The 17,529-nt window shown below is 37.9% G+C and overlaps 1 protein-coding gene across 2 annotated transcripts in view; it reads right to left on the reverse strand.

The window, feature by feature from the left end:
- Positions 1-352: 352 nt before the first annotated feature.
- SNX7 (sorting nexin 7) overlaps positions 353-17,529 on the reverse strand; it is a 92,540-nt gene continuing 75,363 nt past the window's right edge. Inside the window, exons 9-10 of one of the 2 annotated variants that reach the window (XR_007135607.1) lie at positions 719-953; positions 353-465 (exon numbers count right to left, since the gene is read on the reverse strand). Coding sequence is in view for 1 of the 2 variants with exons in the window: in XM_047785221.1 (XP_047641177.1) it covers positions 876-953 (78 nt within the window). In the remaining variant the exon portion in view is untranslated. Of the gene's footprint in view, positions 466-492; positions 954-17,529 lie in introns of those variants that run through there. The other variant, XM_047785221.1, reaches the window with a different exon arrangement.

Here is a 17,529-nt window from a genome sequence, read left to right on the forward strand (position 1 = left end):
TTTTTAGGGCTGCTCCCGCGGCATATGGAGGTCCTAGGCTAGGGGTCAAATCAGAGCTGTAGCTGCCGGTCTACGCCAGAGCCACAGCAACACGGGATCTGAGCCACGTCTGCAACCTACACCACTGCTCACGGCAAAGCTGGATCCTTAACCCACTGAGCAAGGCCAGGGATTGAACCCGTAACCTCATGGTTCCTAGTCGGATTCGTTAACCACTGAGTCACGATGGGAACTCCCGGTGACCTTTTTTAATTGTAGAAAACAATTACTTAACTTTTAGCAAACCAACTTTCAAAGTTATCATTAATATTTAATGATATTCAATCAGTTTTGTACATTGACTTCAAATCCGTAATATCACAGTAAATGGTATTTCAGAGAAAATTATGATGAAATAAAGGTGATCCATAGTATACTTGTTAATATGCACTGAATTCATATTCGAATCTGCTTCAGAGGCTTGAGCTACAAGGAGGAAAGAACACACAGTCATTTCATATTAAATTTTTTATTAAAACTGAGTCATATATTTAAAATGACATGTTCACAGACAAATATTTAGGAAAAAAAACTTTCTATGTATAGTTATCTGCATAAAAATTTAAGAACATAGTTAAAACTCTAAGCTAAATATTTATATATATATATATGTGTGTGTATATATATATATATATATATATATATATATATATATATATGCATATATATCTCCAATTACCTATCAATGATCTGGAATACAAGTTTCAAGGTGTTGGTTTTCCAGACAGTGTGAAACAATTTTCGTCCACTTTATAAAGGATACAGACCATCCAGAGATAATAACTTTGGTTAACAGATGCTATCTCCCAAAGATCACAAAGAAATCTTCAATGCAATTAAAATTTATCTTCGGAAGCGTCTTCCAAGTGGAGATCTGTTTGCGACGTAAGGAAGGACTCCCATGTTGCAAGGCACTGAATAACGGAAACACACCATGAAGGGATCAACAGCAGTTCACTTTCCCTGGGAGAAGGATTAATGAATCCTTACACATCGGCTCCTCCAGCAATCTGCCGGATTCCTCTTCCCCTTCCGCTTGCCAGAATTCCTATCCATTTCTACAGAGTTTTATTCTTAATGAGGCAAAGTACTGCTTAATAGTGGGAAAATATACATAAGATGTGCTGAAATAATCCACTATCCCCCCACTGTCAGGGAAGAAAACAGCTCTAAGGTATAGAGGAAAAGACGGATCAGGCATCTCTGAGGAGGCAGGTACTAAGCATCTCGACAGAGGAGTGATGACACAAGCACCGCTTAACCAGATCTGAATCCCATCCTATCGAGTGTGCAAGTTGTGCAAGTTGATTAATCTCTATTACAGTTTCTCTGGTTATAAATCCAGTTAATGACAATACTTACCATTAGAGCAATAGCAAAAATTAAATTTACATCATCTCTATAATTCTCTATGCAGAAAGTCTAGCTCAATGTTAAGGACTCAAAAAATGAGCAATTATTACATTATGATGGGTTGCTGGGACTAGGTGGTGAGAACGTCATTAATGTGCCGCAAGAAAATGAATCAAGATGACCTAACTGACATCTCTAGGGCAAAAGAGCTAACACATATTTTTTTCCATGTACACATAAAATATTTACCAAAACAGACCATTTTCCAGGCTATACAAGAAATCTCACTAAATTTAAAAAGAATGAAGTCATATGAAGTTTGTTTTCTGAACATACTGAAATTAAGTTAGAAATCAGCAATTGGAACATATCTGAAAACCTGGAGTTCCCATTGTGGTGCAGCGCAAACGAATCTGACTAGGAGTCATGAGGTTGTGGGTTCGATCCCTGGCCTTGCTCAGTGGGTTAAGGATCCGGCATTGCCATGACCTGTGGTATAGGTTGCAGATGCGGCTTAGATCTGGTGTTGCTGTGGCTCTGATGTAGGTAGGCAGCTACAGCTCCAAATAGACCCCTAGCCTGGGAACCTCCATATGCCATGGGTGTAGCCCTAAAAAGACAAAGGATATCTGAAAAATGCCCAAATATTTACAAGATACTTATAAACAACCCCTGTATCAAAGAAGAAATCCAAAAGTAATCTAGACAGTGTTTCAAACTGAATGAAAACGAAACCACAACATATAAAAAATTCGGGAATACCACTAAAGTACCTAAAAAGAAATTTATGACACTAAATACCTACATTAGAAAAGAAGAAAAGTCTTAAATGACTTCAGTTTTCATCTTAAAAACTAAAAAAGAACAAATTACCCAAACTAAGCAGAAGAAAAAAACCAGAAAAGACTGCAGCATGAATTAATGAAAGAGAAAAACAATATAGAAAAATCCATGAACCCACATGTTGGATCTTTGAGAAGATTAACAAAATTGATAAACTTTTAGCAAGACTGTTCATAAAAGGAGAGAGATGACACAAATGACTAACTTCTGAATGAGAAGGGGTGATATCACTTTAAATTCTACTGAAGGAAAAAAAGAAACTGTTATTGAAACCTTTATACATTTGAGAACTTAGACGAAACTTAAAAGACACAAACTACAAAAACTCACTCTAAAAAAAAACAGATAACCCAAATGAATTGAGTTTGTCGTTAAACATCTTCCCAGAAAGAACACTCAAGGCCCAATGGCGAAGACTCTCAAACATTTAAGGAAGAATCATTAATTCCGAACAAACTCTTCCAGAAACCGGAAGGCAAAGAAATGCTTTCCAACTTACCAAAGACATGACAAGACAAGAAAAATATAGACCATTACTCCACATAAACATAGCTGTAACAATTCTAAACAAGGTCAGAATTGGCTCAGCAGGAATGAACCCGACTAGTATCCATGAGAAATGTGGGTTCAATCTCTGACCCCTGGCGTTGCTGTGAGCTGTGACATAGGCTGGCAGCTGCAGCTCCAATTCAACCCCTAGCCTGGAAGTTTCGATATGTTGTGGGTGCAGCTCTAAAGAGCAAAAAAAAAAAAAAAAAAAAAAAGAAAGAAAAAAATTCTAAACAAAATGTTAGCAAATCAAATCCAGCAATCTATAGAAAGAATTATACATCATGACCAAATGGAGTCTATCCCAGCAGGGTAAGTCTGGATTTTAATGTTCAAATATCAATCAATGTAACTATTACATGCAGTATCATCTCAATAGATATGAAAAGACATCAAATTATATCTATTTCTTACTAAGAAAAAAAATCCTCGACAAATTAGCAACAGATGGGAACTTCCACGACACCTGAGGGAGAACATCCACAAAAAACACAGGGTTAACGTGACATGCAGAAAAGGCATTAAATATGAGCTGTTCAGTATTGTGTTTCTTTTCAATGCCAAAGGGAAAAAAAAAAATCATTCGACTTTACAGATAATAAAAAACCTCCTTCACCAAATTCTCCGTATAAAGAAGCAGGAAATGCAAAAATACCTAAATTCTAATAATGTTTAAAAGTCTATCCACAACATTTCAAAAACAAGGAAAACTATTAACTGGGACTGAAGGGCTGATAGAGAGAGCACAACCATCCTTCACCTTGCAAAGGTGAACCTCATTTTTACTAGTGCTCTCTGGCCTCTTCTGCAAATTCATATACAATCTACTACCTGGTAACCCTGCAGGGCAGCCCAAAGCAATTACTGCTTTCAGGAGATATCATATCTTTTTGATAACTCTGCCAAACTATCATTTAAATAAACTTCTGAATGTACTCAAGGTAAAATTCAAAATGAAAATCCAGAGAGCCTGCTCTACTTAGAATTCCTGTCAAAGAGGCATCCAAATTGCACCAAAGATGATATTAATCCTCATGTGAACACTCTTATATTGCTGTCATATTCTTCACCCATCCTCGTTTAATAAATGTCTAAGGAAGATCAGCCCTCCATGCTGATTAGTGTTGTGAATTAACATTTTTATTTCTAAAGGAAATCCTAAAAAGGAGAGTGAAACATGGTAAAAAAAAAAAAAAAAAAACCCCAAAAAATCTACTTAACTATTTCCTTACCCCCCACCATCCACCATATGAAAGGCAGAAACACAATTTACGTATTTTGAAATATCGATTACAGAACATTAGCATAGAAAAACAACAGAAATACAACAACTGCTGAATATCAATACGAATACTTGATCTCAGGGATGGTAACGGTTGCTTTATTATGTATTACCTCCTTTAAACCACTCAGTGGCGGTTCGCCTTGTTTGACAGATGAGAAAGCAGAGGATTGTTGAAATAAAGTCATGTCAAAGAAAAACAGCTTGGCGGAAAAAAAAAACCACACACACACAAAAACAGCTGAGTGCCTTTGTGTTATTACAGATCTGGTAAGGGGTATCCCCATGCATCAGCAAATGGAAAACAACCCATCTCTGGAGTGACCAGCAGCATACATTTAATAAGTCACTGGGCCACCAAGATGGATACCCTTCCTTTACATAGGGGAGGAAGGACAATTTTGAGGGGAAGTGGGTAAAAAAAAAAAAAAAAATGAATGATTGCAGGGGAATGAGGTAGATCAACTTTTAGGAAAGAGTATAAATGCATATTGAGTGTATGGAAATTGATTCCTTACATACATCTTGGAAATTTTTACGTATTATCAGGAGTATGTATACTCTTTGACGATGACCAAGCCAGGCGTACAGTAAGTGCTCAGTAAATGCAGAGGCTGTAGAGAAGGAATGTATTGACCTCCTGATGTAAATATGCCAGTCATCATAAAAACAGCCTTTCCAATCAAACCAGTTGACATCCTGCTTTCCACTGCTCTTTAAACTTACTAGTAGTACGTTTTGCTATAAAAGCCTGCCCCACTCCGTCTGCTGACTGGTCAGGTTTCTGGGTCTACAGAGCAGAGGATGTGACCCTGAACTGTGCAGCCCGTGATGCTAACTGCTCCCTCCTGCCAATGTTTAATATTAACCTGTTACTGGATATGTGGCACATTCATCTGCTAATGTATATGGGTCTATTTTAAAAGAATTAAAAATAATCTCTAACACTTTTTAAATCTGTCTACTCTTTCTTGCTTTTTGGAGTATGAAAAATTGTATAAAAATTAGAGAAATGGATGGTTTACACCACATAGTTAAACAATTTAGTTTAGGATCTGTGTCCAGGACCATGATAACTGGAGAACTGTTACAGAGTTCCCTATCAGGGCTCAGTGGAAATGAATAGGACTAGTATTCACAAGGACAGAGGTTCGATCCCTAGCCTCACTCAGTGGGTTAGGGATCCGGCCTTGCCATGAACTGTGGCATAGGTCACAGACATGGCTTGGATTCCGTATTGCTGTGGCCATGGTGTAGACCAGAGGCTGCAGCTCTGATTGGACCCCTAGCCTGGGAACTTCCATATGCTGCGGGTGCAGCCCTAAAAAAAAAAAAAAAAAAAAATCAAAACAAGAAAAAAAAAATCTCAAAACCTAGTGTGAGATTTGCTTATAATTGTAAATTAGTAGTTCTGCTGTATCATAGCATTCTTGGAAACTGGTTCCCAGCTCCTATTGGTTCTTCTTCTTTTTTTTTTTTTTTTTTTGTCTTTTTAGGGCTGCACCAGTGGCATATGGAGGCTCCCAGGCCATGGGTCCAATCGGAGCTACAGCTGCCAGCTTACACCACAGCCACAGCAACATCAGATCCAAGCTGCATCTGTGACCTACAACACAGCTCACGGCAAAGCTAGATCCTTAACCCACTGATCGAGGCCAGGGATCGAAGCCACAACCTCATGGTTCCTGGTCGGGTTTGTTTCCACTGCGCCACGACGGGAACTCCCAGTACTCTTTTCTTGTGCTCCATGCTTCTCACTGCCCTAAAAGTTAGCCAATAAATATGCTGAACATGCTATTAGGCAAGATGTTGGGTGAACAGAAAACAAGTTTATCACAAATCCTTGTTAACTGAGACTCTGGTGCACATTCTTCCCCAGTTTATAGCCAAAGACCCCCACCTGAAGCTTCTCTTTGCAGGGCAGGACTGGGAAATAGGCTGTACAGTCAGTAAAGTGAGCCAGAACTAGGGCAAACAGACCCAAAAGGTAAACGAAAGCCCTTTTGTTCTGACACACATGCTTAGAAACTTTTCAAACACACAGATGGAGTATGTAGAAAATAAGTTTTAACGCCAAAACTCGTCTTGAAAGTAAATCTCTTGCGATCCCAGCAAGAGTGGTGATGACATTTTGCCATTAGAAAAGGAAATGCCTTTTTAGTTCTCATAAGGGAGTAGTGATTCCATAAACAGATGTGATCAAGTTTTCTAAAGAATGAATGAATGACAACAAAAATGATGTTTCTATAGATATAACACAGCTTTCAACAAACGCTTCCACATTTAAGAATCAATCTTTTCTCAGACTGGTGGGGTGTGAGGAGAGTCTCTCTCACAGTATGAACTTGAGGCAAATCTTTCCATTTCTCTGGGCCGATCCACCCATTCACAGACTAGGGAGCTTGGACCATGTGCATCTGGTTAACTTTCATCCTAGAACCAAAAGTGGTGAGAAATCACATTCGACTTATAAATATGCTTTGCCCTCCTTGGTTTGATACAGTGTGGAGAGGCAGCAAACATAAAAAATTTTGCCTCTCCCCTCAATATTTGATATTTACGAGGGAACTGTCATTATAAATAATTTCCAAAGGTGAGATTCAGAAATAAACAAGAAATGTTTGCAATGACTGCTAGTGCTACTATTACTAAGAGTCTACATTTATTGAAATCTTATTATGTGCTAGGCACTGAATTAAGACTTTAACATATATTTTACTTATTTATTTACTTAGTTACTCACTTATCTGTCTATCCAGCAGCTTTGAAATGTATTTTCTATGTTGGCAATTTCAGGCTTACGTAAAGTAAGTCATGGCTTAAGGGATAAGCTGGTTGAGAGTCCTGGAAAGGTAATTCTGAGTATAAAAGCTTCAAAATCATTTTGTTGTGGTGATTTACTGGGAATATTAAATTTTGCTTCTGGGACTTTTCTTTCATCTCTCTTCATTTCATTACCTACACCCATACATATATATGTGCATGAACATATAGATTTTAATACCCAAATAAACCTATGATGCATATACTATTATTGTCAGCACTTTATAGAAAAGGATGCTGAGGCTCACTGAACTAAAGAAAAGTCTTCAAGGTCTCACAGCTTAAAGCCACAAGTTAGGCCTCTGAAGCCCATGCTCTTAGGCAGCAGGTGCTAAGCCAACATAAAGTTTGCTATCTCCACAGGTAAGGCTACCACCCTGTTCGTGGACGAGCTCCTAGAAAACCTAGCTCCATCCAAATTATCGCATAAGTCAAATTAATAAAAAATTATGTATATATCTCCACTGCTAAAGTAAAATAACCATAAATTTGCCTAAAACTGTAACAATGATACCTATTCTTATAAAATGTAATAGAAGCCAGACCTCACCATGGACTCCTTTTATTTATTTATTTATCTTGCCTTTTCTAGGGCCGCTCCTGCAGCATCTGGAGGTTCCCAGGCTAGGGGTCTAATTGGAGCTATAGCCACCAGCCTACACCACAGCCATAGTAACGCGGGATCCAAGCCGCATCTGCGACCTACATCACAGCTCACGGCAACACCGGATCCTTAACCCACTGAGCAAGGCCAGGGATCGAACTTGCAACCTCATGGTTCGTAGTTGGATTTGTTAACCACTGAGCCAGGACGGGAACTCCCACCATGGACTCCTTTTAAAACAAGAAATTTCCGGAGTTCCCGTCGTGGTGCAGTGGTTAACGAATCCGACTAGGGACCATGAGGTTACGGGTTCGATCCCTGCCCTTGCTCAGCGGGTTAACGATCCGGCGTTGCTGTGAGCTGTGGTGCAGGTTGCAGACGTGGCTCGGATCCCGAGTTGCTGTGGCTCTGGCATAGGCTGGCAGCTACAGCTCCGATTAGACCCCTAGCCTGGGAACCTCCATATGCCACGGGAGCGGCCCAAGAAAAGGCAAAAAGACAAAAAAAAAAAAAAGAAATTTCCATATTAAGTCAAAAGCTGTTGTGCTTCTAGTGTTCCTACTAACCTAATAGTAGCTTTTAAACAGTGCCATAATAATTGCCATTTCTCTTCATAAACTGAAACTGAGACCATGCCTGAGTGTCCTCTACATGCTTTAATGCTGTCTCCAACGATCTGGGGCACAGGCCACACCACCTACACTTGAGGAAACACTGACGCTTAGATAAGTAAACAGCTCTACACTAAGCCGATATCACTGCAAAATAAATCATCAAAATTGTCGGCCAGGCCTAAAACGAGGGCAGTGGGGTGTGCAACCTTTTCTTTTCTCTTTAGGGCCACACCTAAGGCATATGGAGGTTCCCAGGCTAGGGGTTGCCACTGGCCTACACCGCAGCCCCAGCAAGGCCAGATCTGAGCCGCACCTGTGACCTACACCACAGCTCAGAGCAACGCTGGATCTTAACCCACTGAGCGAGGCCAGGGATGCAAATCTGTATTCTCATGGATCCTAGTCGGATTTGTTTCCACTGAGTCATGATGGGAACTCCAAGTGTAACATTTTAGTGATAGTTTTTAAATTTATTTTTGATTTTTTTTTTTTTATGGCCACACTCAAGGCATATGGAAGTTCTTGGGCCAGGGACTACTATATCTGAGCCATAGCTGCAGCAACGCCAGATCCCTTAACCTTCTAAGCTGGGCCGGGGATTAAACTCTTGCCTCCGCAGCAACCAGAACCACTTCGGCTGGATTCTTAACATACTGCATCATAGCGGGAGCACCTGTAATTCTGGGCTAGGGTCGAATCGGAGCTGCAGCTGCTGGCCTATGCTGCAGTCACAGCAATGCTGGATCCTTAACCCACCTAAGTGAGGCCACAGATTGACCCCACCCTCATGAACACTATGTTGGGTTCTGAGAGCCACAACAGGAACTCCCTGTAATCATTTTTTCAATTGCCTAAACCTAAGATTCAAAGCAATAATGAAAACTTTCAGGAGCTGCATATTTAAACGTTTTTTTTTTTTTCCTGAAATATAATCAATCCAGAAAGAAATTCGAAATGAAATTACCAAAGGAGAGCTACTTCTATTATTTTGCAAAGGCTCCAAATTACTCACAAAATTTCATTTTTGGCAAAGTGTGATTTCAAAATCACCTGCCAGTTTATAATTTGAGAAATATAAATAACCTCAAAATGATGATTTGCATATGTTCCGAAAATAACTTTTACATATCTCTCAAGAATTTAAGTATCATGTTTACATTTGTAAATACTACAAATACTTCAAAGACTGCAACAGAGTTAACGCAAAAAACTCATTAGCTACAAACGCCATCTTGTGGTCCATTTTAAAAATTATTTTATAGTATTAGTCTGTAGATCTCTAACTCAAGATTAGCTAGATAGAAAGAGCTGTAGATATAACTAATTCTATTTCTCTCATTTTCACATGTGGAAAAATTGGGGCTCCAAAATATCTAACACTTGGAAATCTTTATAGAAAGAATTAATATAAGAGCCCAAATTTGATTTCGTATCTTTTCACCTCATACTTTTCTATACCAACTCATCATTTTTCATTTGTTTGGTTGTTGTTTTTACTAATGGCAGACCAATTACATGAAGTTTGACCATTTTAGTACCAGACAGTTCAAATACCAAGCTTATCTGTATTTGTTTATCATGCATGGAAAGTACAACAAACTGAAAAGGAGAACTTTTTTTTTTTGGGTTACTGGAAAATTATCAAGGTGAGGCCATGACATTTAATTGCATTATTTTAAGACACTCCACATACGTTTTTCTAATTTTATTCTCCCAAAGCCCTGCCTCCCTGGGTGCAGGGGAGGGAGGACAATCCATACCACTTTTTGACAGATTACAAAACTGGGCATAGAGAAGAGAAGATTAAGATTTTACATTTAGTTACTGGCAGGCATCCTGATACCCAACTTTAATTTTTTTCACTAGTAAACCCACCTTCTTTCTTCAAGATGTTACATCATGTGGTGTGTATAATGTGGGTTTTATTTGTTTGCTTTTTAGGGCTGCACCCACAGCATACAGAAGTTCCCAGGCTAGGGGTCGACTTGGAGCTGCAGCCACCGGCCTACGCCAGAGCTACAGCAACACAGGATCTGAGCCACGTCTGTGACCTACATCACAGCTCACGGCAACGCCGGATTCTTAACCCACTGAGCAAGGCCAGGGATTGAACCTGCAACCTCATGATTCCTAGTTGGATTTGTTTCCACTGCGCCATGACGGGAACTCCAGTGCAAGCGTTTTAAATGATTTCTTCCTTTTCTTTATAGGAACTATGACATTGGTCCAGAGAATACAGTCTGTCATTATGAGGCACAGTAAGATGAAAGTTCTTAATTTAAAATTTAGATATTTTTTAAATTCTTTCATTATGATACATAATCTCCTATTCAAGTCTTTGATAACAACACAAACACTTTTGGAATCCGAAGGACAGGAAGAGGCCCAGACGGTCTCTGCTATGGCATAACTGTTCCCTTTCACACCTAAGCCCAGCTTCACTTGTCTAGATAATGGAGAAATAACTGTATCACAGAATGTAAGAGACTGGTGGAAGTGTTTTAATAGGAGTTTTTAAGAAAGCAGAAACCTACAAAACAACAAAAGCTTTAAGACCTACATGAAACATCATAAAAGCTGTCCACAGTTATGTGGAAACGTGAGCGGTAGCTATGGCTTTGGGATATGCGATTCAGAATAGAAAACACTTCATAAAACAAACAAACAGTTATTTACATAATACTTCAAAATTCTGAAAATGATAAGCACTCCATTTGTAAGGTTTCCTTAGAAGGAAATAAAAATCAGAGCTTGGTGATTTAATCCCAATTCTATAATTAACTGTGCTTTATGTAAATATGACAGTTGAATACGAATCAGATTATGCATTTTTAAATGAGAAAGAACGCTGCCCATGTTAAGTGTACAAGATGGTGCCCTCTCAGAAAACAAGGAATTTTAGAGCAGTGCTTCTTAAACTATCTGTGGTGAAGAACCCGTCTTTTCTTTAGTCCACGGAGGACCATTAAATGATCCTACTGAGCTGACTAGTTTGCACTTCATGGCACAGGAAATCACCACGAAGGCTGGACAACACCCAAAGTGGCCTTTACCTTACTCAACCAAAGAAGTCTACTAATCACCTATTTGGATGTCATGACAATGTCTAATTGCTACAGAAGATTTTAATTGATCACTTTCTATTTCTGAATTTATCTTACTATCAATCTGTAATAAACAACTTATGAACTGGGCCTCAGGCCACACTCTAAGCTGCCTTACTTTAGAGATCAACATAATTACCCAAGGTTTCCCGAACTATACTCCAACACAGGCTAATCCTACAAGAAGAAAGGCTGACCTGGTCAAGGAAACTGTCTTCAGATTCATAAGCTACATGAGCACATCGAAGATTCTGAAAACGTCTTTAGCAAATAAGTCTGTTTAGCTTTACTTAATTCCAACTTATTTGACTACAGGATCTTTTCTTCTGAGGTTAATAACCATTAACATTACAAAAACCAATTTCCTATAAAATGCATTGAGAAACTTTAGTATAGGCAGAATTGCTGATTTACACTATTCAACAATTGCTTAAGAGCTCCCAGGGGCAGGGAACTTATTTCACTGCAATGCAATTTAATTTAGAGAAATTTATACACAGGAAACAATTCTTTCTTTGTACAAATTATGCCATTTCCAAAAGTCGGTTCTAGATATGTTTTCTGAAGCAACCATAAAACCTGGACTCCCCCTGTGACTGCTCTCCACATACTTTTCTTCTTTCCCAATTCCTTCGATGAAGACGCGTTTCTAAGACGTCAGAATAACCTTGTTTTGACTACATCTTAGTTTGTCAGTATTACTCCGAAAATGCATCATCAGAATTGAATTCAGGTCCTTCCCTGGGGCCAGCATGATACCAAACCACTACCGTGGGGTCAGTCCTCAACCACTTCCATCCTTCTCTCAACAGGAAAGCCTGTCCACAAAGAACTGAGCAGTATTAGGTGCCTAGGTATGGTGTGCATCAGAAATTATAGAGGTTAACTACGTGGGAATCAGGTGTCATCATTCCAGTATTCCCCCAAACCTCTGGGAGCTAATGTGAGTATTCACGCAGCAAAGAAAAGGGGTCTGCATTTCTCCTGGGTAAGCAGAAGTCTGTCCATCTTCCCTAGGTAAATCCGTTCAGAGTTAAGGACTGTGAATACAGCTTAGGAAGCACTGCTTTGAGGCTGGTAACGGAAGGGCTTTCAGAGAGGTCACTGGAAAAAGAACAGGATGCTAGCTCGCCTTCCCTTTTGTGTAGCAGTGGATAACTAATGTTTTATCACCTCTTCAAACTGAATTTTATTCCTCTCTTATTGATATTTGCCTCAACCATGTAACTTATACTTTCATTCTCTTTGATGGGGAAAACAGGAGTGAAACAGAAATAGAGTAGTTCAGTTTTTCTCAGTTTCCATAACATAGTTTCCATATCACTTGACTCATTGTATTAGAGCTTATTAATTCCTAATTTTCTTGTTCACAAAAGAGACTCCTCACACCCCCATCCATTTGAGTTTGGTATTATTTGGAAGTCATTCCTGGTTTTTTTCCCCCAAATCTCACTTTTTCCTGAAATATGTCCTCCCTGACCCTGTTTCTTCTGTATTCCTGACTATTCCTCTATATTTTTGCCTTTTAGAGTCCATAGCCCACAGGTGCAGTTTTATCTGATTCTTTAACTGCTTCATTCCCTTTTATTTATTTATTTATTTTTTTGTCTTTTTGCCATTTCTTGGGCCGCTCCCGCGGCATATGGAGGTTCCCAGGCTAGGGGTTGAATCGGAGCTGCAGCTGCCAGCCTACGCCAGAGCCACAGCAACGCAGGATCTGAGCCACATCTGCAACCTACACCACAGCTCACGGCAATGCCGGATCGTTAACCCACTGAGCAAAGGCAGGGACCGAACCCACAACCTCATGGTTCCTAGTCAGATTCGTTAACCACCGCGCCACGATGGGAACTCCCCCTTTTATTTTTTAGAACTGTTCATTTCTCTTATGAGATATTCTCCTTTTGAGCCAATGGCATTAAAATTATTACTAACTCTTCTGTAATTTTTTCACATCATTTTACTAACTTCTAGGGAATGTGACTGAGGATCACCAGGGGTTTCCTTCTTTTGCTTTTACCTCCCAGATTTTGAAACTGGTGTTTTTTTCCCCAAGTTTCTGTCATGTTACATCACAGTTCCTCTTTGTTGGGTAAAATTAAGTCTAGGGAAGCTATTCCCTCTCATTGCTTCTTTTAATTCATGTAGATGAGCAGAAAGTCCATCATTTATCCGATTCTCAATTAAAAAAAAAGAATGAAAATTTCAGACGAAATCTAAATGCCCCCCATCAGAATCCTGCTTAGCTGGCAATTTTATAATCATTATCAGTATAGATTAACCTTTAAAGTTACAATGTTTGGGATCTATCTTGACTTGGACCAAGGTGTTTTAAATATGCACAATTTTTTTTTAAATGTTCCAAAATATATGGTGGCACCACTGAATTTAAAACAGCTCTTTCACTAGAATTTACTCACCACTCCCCAACATAATGAGGAATACATTTCTAAATGAAAACAACTACATGTGAAGAACTTCTAGAACATTCAGTGTTTATCTACTACTTAAACTTTGTAGAACTGCTATGATATCTATTTTTTTTAAATTTCTCTAAATTTTAAATGGTCCATATATAGCTGGACTTGGATTTTAGGAAAGCACTGGGTGTGTTATTGATTTGTCTAGATGACAGACTCTTATAATGGTTTTTTCCTTTCATTTAACTCACAGAAAATGTCCTTTGCTGATAATTGTTTTTCTGCTTCCTAGATTGCCATGTAGATACATATATTTTTATTATTCAGTAATGAGAGAACCTTTCTATTAAGTCTGTTCATTACTATTCAAGTAAAAAAAAAAAAACCCTAATTTAAATACTCTTCCATTTAAAAAATAATACATTGTAAAGCTGTATTAATCAAGTAAAAATTACATATACTTATTATTCTTCTCTAAGGGCAAGATTTAAGTTTGAATTTGAAAGCTGCTTAGCACAGGGTTTTGATGTTAATAGAATTTTAAATGAATGATTTTTCCATGAGGCAATTGACATTCTTAAGTAAGATTGATAGCATTTGAAATGAAGTGGCCTCTAACCTGGTTATTTCTTGAAATTCTTATCAAGAAAGACTTTAAGTCTAATGTTCATGATTACTTTTAATAGTATTATTTATGAGAGCAAAAGTTTTACATAAAAGCAGCTATTAGTAGTTATTTTTGTTAATAAAGATAATAACATGATGTGCTATATGAAGATTATGTCATCATATAGAAAAGTATTTAAACAAATGAAAAATACAGAACTCAACATAATAGACATCCACTGTAATCACGACACAAATAAGCAACTGTTTTTATTTTGACACATTCAGAAAGAACTGTGCAGAAATTTAAAAATATTTTGACCGGCATATAGCCAATTATTTTTCTATAATTGCCTTTAAATGCATTCCTCTCTAGGAGATCAGGTTATGGACAGCCTTTAGTTCTTCTTCATACATTTGTGTACTGAGCTTTTGTTGGTTTTGTTTTTAGTGTGCATGTATTATTAAGGTGATTCTCTTCATGATTACGATATTAAAATTAAACTTCCAAAGAGTATATTCTTGAAGTCTGTGATCAAGGATCACTTCCTTTCGAATCTCTTCACCCTCATCCTCATCAGTGGCATCATCATTATCAACAAAAACTCTCTCGTAGCTACTAAAGAACAATTAGAAAATACCCTGGCATTTTATCCGTGTCCTATTTTATGGGTTTTAGCATGCCTTCACATTTTAGCAGAAAATAATTTTTGGATACCTACATACTTTGAAATTACTTATGTTCAACCGGATATTTTGTTTTATTGTTTTGGTAGTATTGTTTTTTAAAAAAGACTCTAATTCATTCTTAGTTACTGGCCATATAGAACAAAATGGGGAATAGCTTCATTTCACCTATTTTGTTTATTTGGAAATACTAGTTTTATATTTGGTGTCAACCATCGCAAATAAATTCACATATCTAAGTACAACATTTTAATACGACAATAACTGGCATCTGATACAGACCTATATCTCATGTTTACAACCCGATTTTCCTCTGTCCTCTGTCATTTTGATATTTAAATTTTAAGTTATAAATTACCTGTGACTATTTCATTTCACAAAAGTCCAAAGGCTAAGTCAGAAAGAGAAAGCCAAATACCATATCACTTATATCTGGAATTTAATATATGGCACAAATAAACCTTTCCACAGAAAAGAAACTCATGGACTTGGAGAACAGACTTGTGGTTGCCAAGAGGGAGGGAGAGAGTGGAATGGATCAGGAATCTGGGGTTAACAGATGCAAACTATTGCCTTTGGAATGGATAGGCAAGGAGATCCTGCTGTATAGCTCTGGGAACTATATCTAGTCATTTGCGATGGAGCCTGATGGAGGATAATGAGAGAAGAAGAATGTATATATGTACATGTGACTGGGTTCACTTTGCTGTACAAGCAGAAAATTGACAGAACACTGTAAATCAACTAGAATGGAAAAAAAATAAAAAATCATTAAATAAAAAAAATTTTTTTAAAAGTCCAAAGGCAATTGTTTATACCCCATTTCTTTTATCACACCATGAACAACAATCCCTTTAGGGGATTGATTTTTGCAAATGCTGATGAAAAAAGTAGTTCCATAAGAATGTGATTAAATTAAAAACGGAATGGAAAGATTCTGGAACATCTCACTTCCCTCTATGTCTGCGATATTCTGAAGTTAACAGATAACAGCAGACTGTTGCTGTTTCAAGCCCCACAGTTTGTGTGTTAATTAGGAAGCCCTGATTATATAAGGGCTCCAATTTCCTGATTACGCTTGGACTGACGTGCCAAATCAGTTAAAAATTATTCACTAAGGAAAAAACTCAACAAATAACTGGAGCTGTAGGGGCTTTGTGAAGTAATAATAAAGAAAACCAATGACTCTTCCAAATTTACACATCCAAGTTACAGTACACTTGATACAAACTTAAGTAACCTTCAGAAATACAATTCACTTGGAGGAAAGAGTTAAAAACATATTGATATAAACTGCTGTGAAGAACAAAAGTTGCAATATGGCGACATGGCACAGTGATGCCAATTTAACTATTTCTAAGAAAACAGTATTATGCATACAATGAATTCAATCTATGAGAATGACAAAAATATTCATGTGAGACGTATAGTCAAAACGCAAATATTTGGGTTGGCGTTCATTGGCATTGCTATGAGTATTTCTTTTAAAAAATAAAAAATTCAAACTTAGAAAAGTCTGGCGGACCTTACAATTTAAAGGAAAACATAGTAGGTGCATTTGTTATGTAACTGATGTAACCTAATATACTTACGTTTTATAATTACAATCACAGTATATCATCTATTCTAATTTTCTAAGGCATTTTCTTATAAATTACTGCAACTGACGGTCATAACATTCCTATCATGTCAGTGTGGACAGGTTCTATTGTAAAGGAGAGATAAGTTATTTCTGTGAATTTAACCAGTTAAGTGGTACTAAAGCCTAAGGTGATAAATGTGTTTTTATTCAACAAAAATAGTTTAAGACATTTCAAAACCTCAGGCTTATGGGAAATTCCTTTCAGATACTTGAATGTACTTAAGATTGTTAAGGTAGATTAAAAAAAAAAAATAGGAGGGGTAGAAAATGATCTTTCTGATCCACCTGCTAAAAAGAAAATGACTTGAAACTGTCTACCAATCTCCAGCCCACTGCCATGAAACCTCTATGTCAGTTCATATCTCTGTCTTTGTTGCAACATTGTCTAACTAGTCTCATCATGTTTTGTTTCCTTCCACTCTGACCCACATACAGCCAGCGTGATCTTTCAAAAAGGCAAGTCCAAGAGACAATTGTCTCCTCCCCCTGGAAACTCTTCAGCAGCATTTCCCATTTCCCTTAGAATGAAAAATAAAAGGCAAAGCTCATAAGGCCCTCCCCCCTCTTCAGCCTAATAGGGTTCAAGACGTACTCGTGCAAAATAGGGCACGTAGGCATATTAAGCTGAAGGAGTTTGAGAATATGGCAGAAGCAGAAAGGTCACTGTGACCTTCTTCCAAACCCTTATTCCCTCAAGCAAGTCATAAAACCCTCCTGTACACCCAGGGGAAAGGAGCATCTTTCTCTCTGAAGACAAAGGAACACAGAGAAGACTCCTAACAAGAAAGCCTTGCTAAATTTTCCCAGTGTATTGCACTTACCCCACGCTCCTTAACCCATCCTATTCCTGCACCACAGCCCACTCTTCCCCAAACCTAGCCTAAAAATACTCTGGTCTGTTTCTTCTGGGCTTGATTTGCTTATGAAGACTCCTGTGCCATGAAGAACTTAGATTAAATCAAC

The sequence above is a fragment of the Phacochoerus africanus genome, chromosome 6 (genome assembly GCF_016906955.1).
Source record: "Phacochoerus africanus isolate WHEZ1 chromosome 6, ROS_Pafr_v1, whole genome shotgun sequence".
NCBI classification, from domain to species: domain Eukaryota; kingdom Metazoa; phylum Chordata; class Mammalia; order Artiodactyla; family Suidae; genus Phacochoerus; species Phacochoerus africanus.